The sequence below is a fragment of the Lolium rigidum genome, chromosome 7 (assembly GCF_022539505.1).
Source record: "Lolium rigidum isolate FL_2022 chromosome 7, APGP_CSIRO_Lrig_0.1, whole genome shotgun sequence".
Classification (NCBI taxonomy): Eukaryota; Viridiplantae; Streptophyta; class Magnoliopsida; order Poales; family Poaceae; genus Lolium; species Lolium rigidum.
Window position 1 is genome coordinate 109,738,237 of NC_061514.1, and position 11,003 is coordinate 109,749,239.

The following is an 11,003-nucleotide window of genomic DNA, read 5'->3' on the forward strand; positions in this document are numbered from 1 at the left end:
GCACAAGCATGAGTGAGAAGGGATAAACAAGTGAAAGCAAAGTGGGGGAGAAAGCTGTAGGAAAACGAGAGGAGAAGCTTTTGCATTCCTAGCTCTGTAGGCAGTAGCGCCGAATCCACCATTCCACCAATTCCTCCTCTCCATTTCACCCTGCTCTCCCGGCGACCACCGGCGCATCCTCCTCCCCGCGCCCAGTCTCTGACCTCGAATCCGCGCGGGCGCGCCGCGCCCCGGGCCCGATTGCTCCCTCGTCGTGGTGGGCGCCGCTCCGATCCGCCCGATCCGCGCTGCTCCTGAGGCTCCGGCGCGCGGAGGCGAGCAGTGGCGGCGGCGGCGGCGGGGCGGCCATGGACTCCGAGGATGATATGCACGACGCCAACGACTCCGCGGATGACGACTTCTACAGCGGCGGGGAGGCTGGCCTCGCCGCCAGCGACGACGGCGACGCCGACTACGACTTCGCGGACCACGACTCGGACGACTCCGCCGAGCTCCTCTCCCACCGGCAGCAGGTGATCTCGGTTCGCCGCCCCGGTATGACGTGTGCGCTTGGAGTGCCGCAGTGATGTAGCTTGTGCTTTCATCATTTTTTGATGCGGGAATGCGGGAACTGCAGGGGCGTGAATCTATACCATCGACGAGATTGCTGTTGCTATGCTACAGTTATAACCTTAGTTGGCTGCGGCTCGGGCGAACTGCAAGCTAGGGCCTCCGGGAATATTTAAACAGGGGGTGATACAATACTCTGAATTATGACTAGAATTTTGTTGGAGATGTAAATTTTTACTTTACATAAGTTTATTTACTAGCAAATGCTTAGTCGTATTTTTTCTTAAAGCCACAATGCACTAAAACAAAGCTCTACGGCTTTTGCATGTACCCTACTAGTTAGTACTCGTATATGTCAATTCATAGAGTTTGAGCTACCATAAGTAGTTCATTACAACGTGTAAGTTTTTGGATGCCCTAAAGTCCTAAACAGAGCCAGTCATTGTTTTTAGTTTTCTTTTACCATATGGCCATGACCAAGGCCTACTGAAGTATGTTGCACGTAAAACTTGACAATGGCAAAAAAATTGCTCACCTGCTGCCACCAGAGCCAGAAGCCTCGTGGTCATTGTGGCCAGGCTTGGATCAACCGCCGCCCTTGGCCATGGCAACTGCTGCTAGGGTTTCGAGGGGGACTGGGGACTGGAGTGAATGGGGCCTGATAGAACGACGGCCTCCATTTAAGAAGACCGCGTGTGCTGGTGTACCGCGTGGGCTACGTGTCTCCTCGCCTCCCTCGGTCTCTGACAGGTGGACCCGCTTATTTTCCAAGAGAACCTGCACGGACACGCGCGCTGTCCGCGGCAACCGCAAACCCAGCCCAAACTTGGGCTCGAAATGCGGGCCAGATGGACACAAACGACGGGGGTCCATTTGCGGTTCGTCGTTGGGCCTCATCTTTAGGCCGCGCGGATACCAATGGACACATTGTGTCCATTTTTGGTCCACCGTTGGAGGTGGCCTTATGTGGTTTCTACTGTTTTCTGACTTCTCTTTCTGACTTCTCTCCGTCCAGTACCTTCCTTATTTACCCAGCAACACCGACCCTCTCATTGTCCGTCAGTTGTCATCACCGCCTCTGCTAAACCCTTTGTCTCTCTTCTTTCCATGCTTCCAGCCATTGAGGCAAGCCATTGCCCTGCCATTTGCACTACTAGTTGCTGGCACCTGCTGTCTTTACTCTACCTGTGTATGTAGACGAATGGCATTGCCATCCACTGATCCATGACCGCCTGTCCATCGAGGTTTCCGGTCATTTGGCCAGCCCCACCCTGCCTTGCCCACTCAACCAGGTTCTTGTAAAGAGTAAAAGAAGTTTCAAATGCCTTTGGGTATCGGTGTCTGCTTTGGCTGGTATGCTTGTTGGAATATAAGGAGTGCTTTATGGAAGGATAACCTGACAACATCCTTTTTGTTCCTTAAGTGTGGTGTTGCTTTGTGCTTTTCCGGCTTCCCAAACATGTGAGCATACTTAAACATATATGTACTTTGAAAAACAAACTCCCTAGGAAATAGCTTTTAGGTTTAGCTGAAATATTGTATCAACGCGGATTTACTACCGACGGTGGTAGCTACCCATGCACTAGCTGTCACCCGATGTAGAGAATATTTGCTCCCTATCCTCACTATTCGAAAACTGGCCGTTAGTTTCTGCCAACGCTGTTTTGTCATCCGTACGTGTGTTTTGTAACTGGTGTTGAACATTTTGTGCGAAAAATCATATGTGGTCGCCATCCGAATATTTTGTTCGAAACATTTAGTACTAGTTGGAGCGCGTGGGCCAGCTTCTGTAGTGGAAAAATACTTGGCCCAACTGAAAATAAAGAGCTAATTAATTTGGAGACCCTAGCCTTCGTAGAGTAATCAAATTATTGTCAATGGCATGAGGACTTTTTGTCAAATTTTTATTCAAGAATTTTCGTCCACGACATAAGTATTTTCTTTTCAAATTTTTTGTCCACGGCACGAGGAATTTTTGTCAACTTTTTTGTCTATGGTACAAGAAATTTTTCATTTTTTTCAACTTTTTTTTGTCACGGTTTGGGTTTTCTCATATATGTTTACTCTATATAACACCGTTAACTCCTGTGTGCTCCCTATAGGCAGATCCAACCGCTGGCTATTTCCGAATATTGTATTTTAGAACATAAGCCTGTAAACTAAAAAAGATAGTTTCTTAAAGAACCTACATGTGGGCCAAACTTGGCCAACAATATTCAAAGAACTGAGAAGCTCTTTAGGCATCACATCAGAAAAGTTGGTTTGCCAAGTCGAATAGCCTGTTTAACCTTCAAATAATGTGTTTATTTTTCTGATAATCACATAGTTTTTATTTGTTTGACCTTTAAATAGCCTGTTTAATGTTTGTTATTACTTATTTGACCTTCATGCCCTGCTATTCTTACCATCATTCACTCTTTTTGTGCCCCAGCAAAGCTACTGCATATTGAGTGATGCTGGTATAAAGCAGCGCCAAGGGGATGACATAAATAGGGTTTCAACTGTTCTTTCCATTTCAAAGTCGGAAGCATGTGCCCTCCTTCGCAGCTATAATTGGTAATATACATCACCCGCTTATTTTCACCATGCCTTCTAGTGATCTGCTCTTTTTTAGGGGTATTGCATATTGTCATGGCTTAGATTCTCGTACTTGCGACCAAAGTTACGTTCTGTGTTGGCATAATAAATTAGTAATGATTGCCCGATTTGAATACAGAAGGTGGTATGCATGCAGAAGGTTATTAAGGTGCAAAAGTGTTGCAAGCCAGGTTTATCAGGCTGCTAGTTATCCTCGTCTTACTCATGTTGCAAATATAAGATGTCCTGGAATCCGTGTTTGCCAACACTTTCACCATATATATATGTGTATATATATAAAATCTGGACCAACCCCATAATTAAGATTCATCATGGAACATATTTCCATAATATTTAGGTTTGTGATTTAGGACAACATATTATGACAAAAATATTGGTACTTTGGAAACTGTGTCATTGTCCAAGAGCTATCCTTGAAATAGCTCATCCATGGACGTTTATTCTGTACTGCTTTTGATTTTTAGCCCATTAACTGAAGTGGTCATAGTTGTATGAAGTCAAGTGGTACTTGCCCATATATTTGCACTTCATTTCTTCCATCTGGACGTAGACTACTGGGTGGTTATCTGCAATGTACGACGATTGTTAATTCCATGCTCATTTAATTCTTTTCCCCACAGGAGTGTTAGTAAGGTGCACGATGAATGGTTCGCTGATGAAGAGCGTGTTCGTAAGGTTGTTGGTTTTCCAGAAAAGCGCGTTGAAATGCCAAATGACAGAGAAGTACAGCACCACCTCAATTACTTAAACTCGTTCCTCCACTTGACTAAGCATATTCTTTTTTTAATCATAAAGTAGTTGTTGGAAGTGACTATGGTACAATCATTTCTGAGCTACAAAGACCTCTCAATATTTCCACGCTCTCACCCCCATATGTAGGATGAGTACTCAATGGTGGAAATGTCTATTTAAAGCACGTAAAATACAAACAAACTTATTTTTGCGAAAAATACAAACAAACTTACCATAGTCAGTCAATTATTTGATACAAGATTTCATATTTGTTACTTGCCAGTATCTCTTAGCACCTAGTCTTATCAGTATATATGACTACCAGCTCAGACTGTTTGGGAAAGGATGTTGGTGTTATTTTTGTAGCACTTGCTATGCATTGGTCAGCAGTATGTTCATCTACCATTTATATGCCATCTCTCTTGCCTTTCTTTCAATGGCCTTTACAAATCTCATGCGCAACATTTGATGCTCTTAAACATTCAATGCTTATACCTTTTGCTCACTTCATAACAGCTGACATGTGGAATTTGTTTCGAAAGTTGCCCTCGTGCATCAATGAGTGCTGCCGCATGTGGACATCCTTTCTGTAGTGCATGCTGGAGAGGTTGGTAAATCTGTACATTGAATACTCTTCTGTATATGACCCTTGGATTATTTGTTGTGCGGAATCATGCTTCCGTTTATATAGCTCATATCGTAACAAACCATGGACTGCCATTTCTCCCTAGCCTTATACTGGGGTGGTGATAGTCAATGGTAGAATATTTTGTACATACATCTTTTCTTCTGCAACCACTTTTCTTGCTGGCACTCTTTTGTGCATTTTGTTTATCAAATGTTCATTTCACTGATGTCATGGTTACCCAAAAAGCGTGCTTTAGCAAAATGCTCACTATGCTTAAGGTCTTTGAAGTGACTAGCATCAGTTACTTCTTTGTTATACTGTAAATGAGTTACATCTTGTTGTGAGATTTGTCATGCTTTTCCGAGGGAGAAGTCAAAGCTTTTGGATGTTACAATGTAGTCCTAAATGAAGAAACTGATGACTTAGACTAGAGAATCATCAGTTAAACAAGATTTACCGTGATAGATTGTTCGTGTTTCTCTGTTCCTTGGTTGGCTGTTTACCCTTTTGCGTTCTGATGTTATTCCAAGGTACCATGAGCGATGTACTGCCAATAAATATAGAATTGGCCTAGACGATATTATGATGTGCCAACTGCTTAAACTTTCATATATATTGGCAGGTTACATTAGCACTGCTATAAATGATGGTCCAGGATGTCTGATGCTGAGATGTCCTGATCCGTCCTGTGCTGCCGCGGTTGGGCAAAATATGATCAATTCCCTGGCTAATGAAGAGGATCAGGAAAAGTATGGGCGATATCTTCGCAGATCTTACATCGAAGATAATCGAAAGGTAAGTTGCTATAGTTTGATTTAGAGGCATTGTAATGCCATTAACAATGAAAAAGGCGTGGAACTGATATCCAGATTTGCCTTTTCTACCAAAGATATTTATTTATTGGACAATGTGGATGTTGAACATTTTCAGTGTTTTAGCCAACTCTTGAGTTGATATTTAATATTTTATTCTAGTTGATTAAAGGTATTTCTGTGTGGAACAGACAAAGTGGTGCCCTGCTCCTGGATGTGAATATGCAGTAGAATTCGTTGTGGGCAGTGGTAGTTATGATGTTAATTGCAACTGTTCATATGGGTTCTGTTGGAATGTGAGTATTTGACTGATTAATTTGTCTATCTCATAATAGGCAGAATATTAACTATGTGGAATAAATTATGCAGTGCACTGAGGAAGCTCATCGTCCAGTAGACTGTGCTACTGTTTCAAAGTGGATCCTCAAGAACAGCGCGGAGTCCGAGAATATGAACTGGTATAGTAGAATACCCCTTTTGCTATTTGATGATTCCTTTACTTATTGTTGATCTGGAGCTAAATATTATTTTTAACACTTGGCATGTTAATCAATTATAAAAAAAATCTATCTCCACACCCTCAGCAGTTCAGCACCTTGCATCCATTTCATCAACAATAAGTAAAGAAAATCTGAAACTATATGTTTTTTAATATTGGTTTCATGAGGTGTGAACTGTGTTGTTGTCTTCCTAATTGCTGGTTATGGTTTCAGGATACTGGCTAATTCAAAGCCTTGCCCTAAGTGTAAGCGGCCTATTGAGAAAAACCAGGGATGCATGCACATTACATGCACACCTCCATGTAAATTTGAGTTCTGCTGGTATACAACCATTCTTCTTTTCTTCCCTCTGTTTTATTACTTGGAATCTCATATAGCTGATACAGTAATTGTGTTATTATAATGTAGGCTCTGTCTTGGATCATGGTCGGAGCATGGCGAGAGGACCGGTGGATTTTATGCTTGTAACCGTTATGAAGCAGCAAGACAAGAAGGAGCGGTAGTTATCATGATCCGAGATGTTTATTCATTACCTAAATATATGATGTCATGTTCTTTCTTTTTTGTTGTGTTTACAGTATGATGAATCTGAAAGGAGAAGAGAAATGGCGAAAAACTCGCTTGAGAGATACACACATTATTACGAACGATGGGCAGCCAATCAGTCAGTAAGTTACTCGTGAAAAAATTGCCATGTATGGAACACTAGTAGGATTCAGACTGACAATTTGCAATTTTTCAAGTGGACAATTATACTGGTAGCTGGGGTCGGCCATTTTTTCATTTTGCTTTCGCATTGTGCCATCAGTTTTTGTGAATAAATCTGAGTTAAGAAAAAGGGAGATCACAAACTTGTTTCTCACCAAATATCTTGGTAGTGGCATTGGGCTGCAGTGCTCTCCTTAATTTCAGTTATTTGTCCCATGCCAAACCTATTAAGAATTTATGATCAGTTGTGGTAATGCGGTTTTTTTCTCGGGAAAACGCAAAAAGACTTTGCGTTTCATTTCATCGCGTAAAGAGATAGTTTAGAGTACAGAAAGGAGGTTACATGTGGGAATTTGCTGCTTCCTTTTATTAGTTGATGAAATCTTATGTTTGGACTCAATATGCTTGGTTCAGTATTTAGGTGCTAGATATGCTGTTACATCGTGACCTGTCAGAACATTTAATCTGGTAACTCTGCTTGCTTTGACACTTCTTTTCTTCATGATGCAGTCAAGGCACAAGGCATTAGGCGACCTTCAGAGCCTGCAGAATGACAAGGTATATGAATATATGACTCAGTGCTCATTTGACAGCCTTTGTTATAGCCTACCTCAGCCTGTGCAGAACTCCTAAGACAGTTATGCAAATGTTTCTCAGCTTGAGAAGTTAAGTGATATACAAAGCCAACCTGAGTCACAGCTCAAGTTCATCATAGAGGCATGGCTACAGGTATTGCTTCATGACTGTTATTATCCCAAGTTTATTTCTCAGTCTTCTAGCTTTTTCATGACAGGGTTTAATTTTGAAATGTAGATTGTCGAATGTAGGAGGGTATTGAAGTGGACATATGCCTATGGTTATTACCTCCCAGAGCATGAACATGCCAAAAGACAGTTCTTTGAATATTTGCAAGGTTTGCAGTTCTAGCATAATTAGTACTCATATATAAGCATATGCTACACCATCTGATATCTTCTTTCTGTGGATGTATCTAGGTGAGGCGGAATCAGGTTTGGAGCGGTTGCATCAATGTGCAGAGAAAGAACTTCAAATATTCCTTGAAGCAGACTCCCCCTCAAAAGATTTTAATGACTTCCGTACAAAGTTGGCTGGATTAACTAGGTAACATGGATCATTTTTTTTTCATGTCTTCTATCCTTTGTTGTGATTCTATGCATCCTATGAAGTTGTTATTTGCTTCTACTGACATCTTGATCATCCCCAATTTTGATGGGGTGCGAGTTAAAGTCTCCTTGGTATGCTCTATTGACATTCTTTGGGGGTCCTTTTACAGCGTGACCCGCAATTATTTTGAGAATCTAGTCCGGGCTTTGGAGACTGGATTAAATGACGTTGGACCTTCTACTAGCCAAAGCATGAGCACAAAGAATACTACTTCTAAGAACCTTGGTGGTAAGAGTAAAACTGGCAAGAACAAGGCTGCCAGCTCCAAGTCAGGCAGCTCCAGCCGCGGTGTGGATGATAGCAACATTTGGACTTGTGATCAGTGTACATATGTAAACCCCAAATCTGCCAAGGCTTGCCAGGCTTGTGACCACCAACATCGATAGCAGTAGTCAGTCATGTTTCAGTTTTTAGCTCCATTGGTTGAGAACCCAACATATGCAAATTGAAGTTTATAAGGATTGTGAGATTACTAGAATGAGGGTAGAGGAGAGCTGCATGCAAAAGAACGAGATTTTCGTGTCCAAATTGTCTGTCAACTGACTGCACCCTGCCTTGGCGTCGCGGCAACATCCAGTTCGTCATGTATATAAATCATACCTGTAACTTTGCTTTGTTTCCTTAGGGTGTACTAGGAGGTGTGCTCCACCAGTGGACAAGTTTTTCCCGTTGTAGTCCTGCAATAATGTACTGACAATCTGAAGGAAGTAAACTTTCTTGCTTGAACCGTTGAACAGCGGAGTGATATGACTGTCGAAGTTGTGTAGTTACCGCCTGAAATGGAGATGGAGCGCAACTGCTTCTCTATTGGTGGTGGGGGCAGGGCGGTGAACTGAGAGGCGCGTAATCCTGGCGTATCAATGTGTTTGCCTGCTTGAGGGAATGGGCATGGGAATTTAGAGATGGGAGTTTATTCAGGGATTGGGTTTGGAAAATTGATTAGTACTCTGAGTATCTATAGCAGACAGGCTGAGCCGGTAAAATTATTTAACAAATATAATACTATATATGTCTTAATATCTTACACTAGCTTGTTTATTTTTCTTTCATCTTGGGCCTTTTGGCACCGGAATCATGCACCGTTGATTTTGGAAAACTGCATATAAAAGATGAAGTAATAAAAGTAATAAAATGTGGTATCATCAATAACTAAGTTGCTAATTTGTTTGGCTATTAGATAATTCAACAACGCTAAACTCACCTTGTCCTTGGTTCCTATATTTACTCTCTTGACTCCCATATTCGTCTTCTGTTTTTCTCTAAAATCCTATATTCCTTTGGGTTTCCGTCTTTTAGGGTTTCATATTCGTATTCGTCCTCTCGGGTCCTATATTCATCTTCTAGGGTCTCATATTCATTTCCGAGTCTTCTTCTCGAGTCTTCCTCTCGCTCCTTGCACGTGTACTGATTAAGTGACGAAGTTTCAGTGTTGTTGATCGGGAAATTGGAGATTAGAGAATCGAAGAGATTATCCGTATGACAACGTTGCTGATCAACGATTAGCTCAGAAGACGGAAGATGTGAGAATAAATCGAGTTACCTCGTCTAGTCGTCACACAGATGCATGGCGGGCAGGGTCGAGCTTTCTGTCGCTATTGCCGCGGCCTCCCGAGAGACAAGACATTGCTGCCTCGCAGTCGCTGAGTGAGTCTATTCCTAAAGAGTAACTTGACTTATCGGCGTGGCTCAATTAGGTCACTGCACACTCATTATATGATATTACGGTAACTAAACATGTTTTGTCTGCTCGCAGACAGTCACCGCCGCGTGTAGAGAGATGTATCGGCTGATGTGGTGTGCGCGGGACCCATCTACCAGTCCAATTATGTCTTGCCTCGACCTCTCCGTGGTAGCTCTTGCGAAAACCCCCTTGGTTAATACTGGACGACCGGATGTGCCCTGTCGCCACTACGACAACAAGTATCCATCCCCGATCATAACGAGGAGAAGCAGAGAAGGGAGAGAGGGAACGGCGGCACGCATAGAAGGAAGAAGGGAGAAAGTGGCGGGCGGTCATCATCGACGTCCGGTTGGAGAGCGGCGGTGAACGCGGCGCAGCCGCGGCGGTCGAAGGAGGTGGTGATGGTTCATCGTCGCCGACAGGAAGGGGATCCACCTCCCGCGTACGGTAAGGCCCAAATTTGCACTGAACATAGTTAGAAGATTGTAGAAATCCATGATTTTTTTTTTTGCAGAAATAAGTGTATTTTGCGTGCTACTTCTTGGTCAAGTAGTATCTGTTTTATCACAAGATCTGAGTGGAGATGTGGTCTGATTTGGTTGTTTGCTTTGGGTTCAGGGTTTTTGTCAGGGTATAAAGGAAATTTTTTGTGCTTCAATTCTTGGCTAGAGGCGGGGAGTAATGTTTGTTTTCATTGTTCCAGGATCTCGCAGTTACTTTTCAATTGGGATAAATCATGGGGGCTATTTTCTTGGCACTGGACCAAATAGGAGCTATGTGAATGGTCATGTCATTTGGTATGATAATGTAGATAGTGCCACATGGTCGCCTTCGGTGCTAGAGAATATTATTGAGGAGATAGGTTATGAAATGCATGGAAGGCTCAAAGTTCATTACTGTATCCCAATGCTCTCACTTAGCAGGAATGGTCTGAGAGTAATCAATGAATAATATGACACAAATCAAATGGTGAAATTTCAGTCATTTGGCCATAACTTTATTTCTCTGTATTTGGATCATGATGAGAGTTTAAGGGCTATAGACTGGGATTATGTTGTACAATTTCTACTGAATGATTTGGCTCCGGTTATTAGCCCTATCAAATCAAGTGCAACATCTAATCCTGAATAGTCTGCAAGTCTGCAAGTGAAGCTGGAAATGCAGTTGCAGAAGAACCAGTCCCTATACAAGTTGTGTATGCAAGTAAAGTTGGAAATGCAGTTGATCAAGATTGTGTTGCTGGTAGAACTAGGATGAGCAAGAGGAAAGCTACTATTGTTGAACTGGATGATGTACAAGGAGAAGAAGATGTTACTCACAATGAAAAAGATTCAGACTTTGATCCTGAAGGCATTGTTGATTCTAACTTTGAGATAGCTGCTGGGGAAGTAGATTGTAGAGGTGGTGGAAAAAGGGTGACAAGACATGGAGTTATTATGCACTGCAGCAACTGTGGCAAGCCAGGTCACAACATACATGGATGTTATTGGTTCAAAAATGGTCTTCCAGTACCTGATGAAGCTCAACTGAATATGGCACCACCACCAGCAAATACTGCAACAAACCCTGACCCAAACAGTACTCATGACCATCAGCAACAATCACCTACA

General features: G+C 42.5%; 1 protein-coding gene across 1 annotated transcript; it reads left to right on the plus strand.

The window, feature by feature from the left end:
- The first annotated feature begins 100 nt into the window (after positions 1-100).
- On the plus strand, positions 101-8,438 carry LOC124670661 (probable E3 ubiquitin-protein ligase ARI7). Its single transcript, XM_047207134.1, has 15 exons — positions 101-512; positions 2,981-3,105; positions 3,768-3,870; positions 4,396-4,486; positions 5,130-5,302; positions 5,511-5,615; positions 5,689-5,777; positions 6,033-6,140; positions 6,228-6,318; positions 6,398-6,487; positions 7,038-7,085; positions 7,185-7,256; positions 7,341-7,440; positions 7,523-7,649; positions 7,822-8,438. The coding sequence occupies exons 1-15, from the start codon at positions 348-350 to the stop codon at positions 8,096-8,098; spliced, it is 1,764 nt and encodes a 587-aa protein (XP_047063090.1). The 5' UTR covers positions 101-347; the 3' UTR covers positions 8,099-8,438.
- Positions 8,439-11,003: the final 2,565 nt, after the last annotated feature.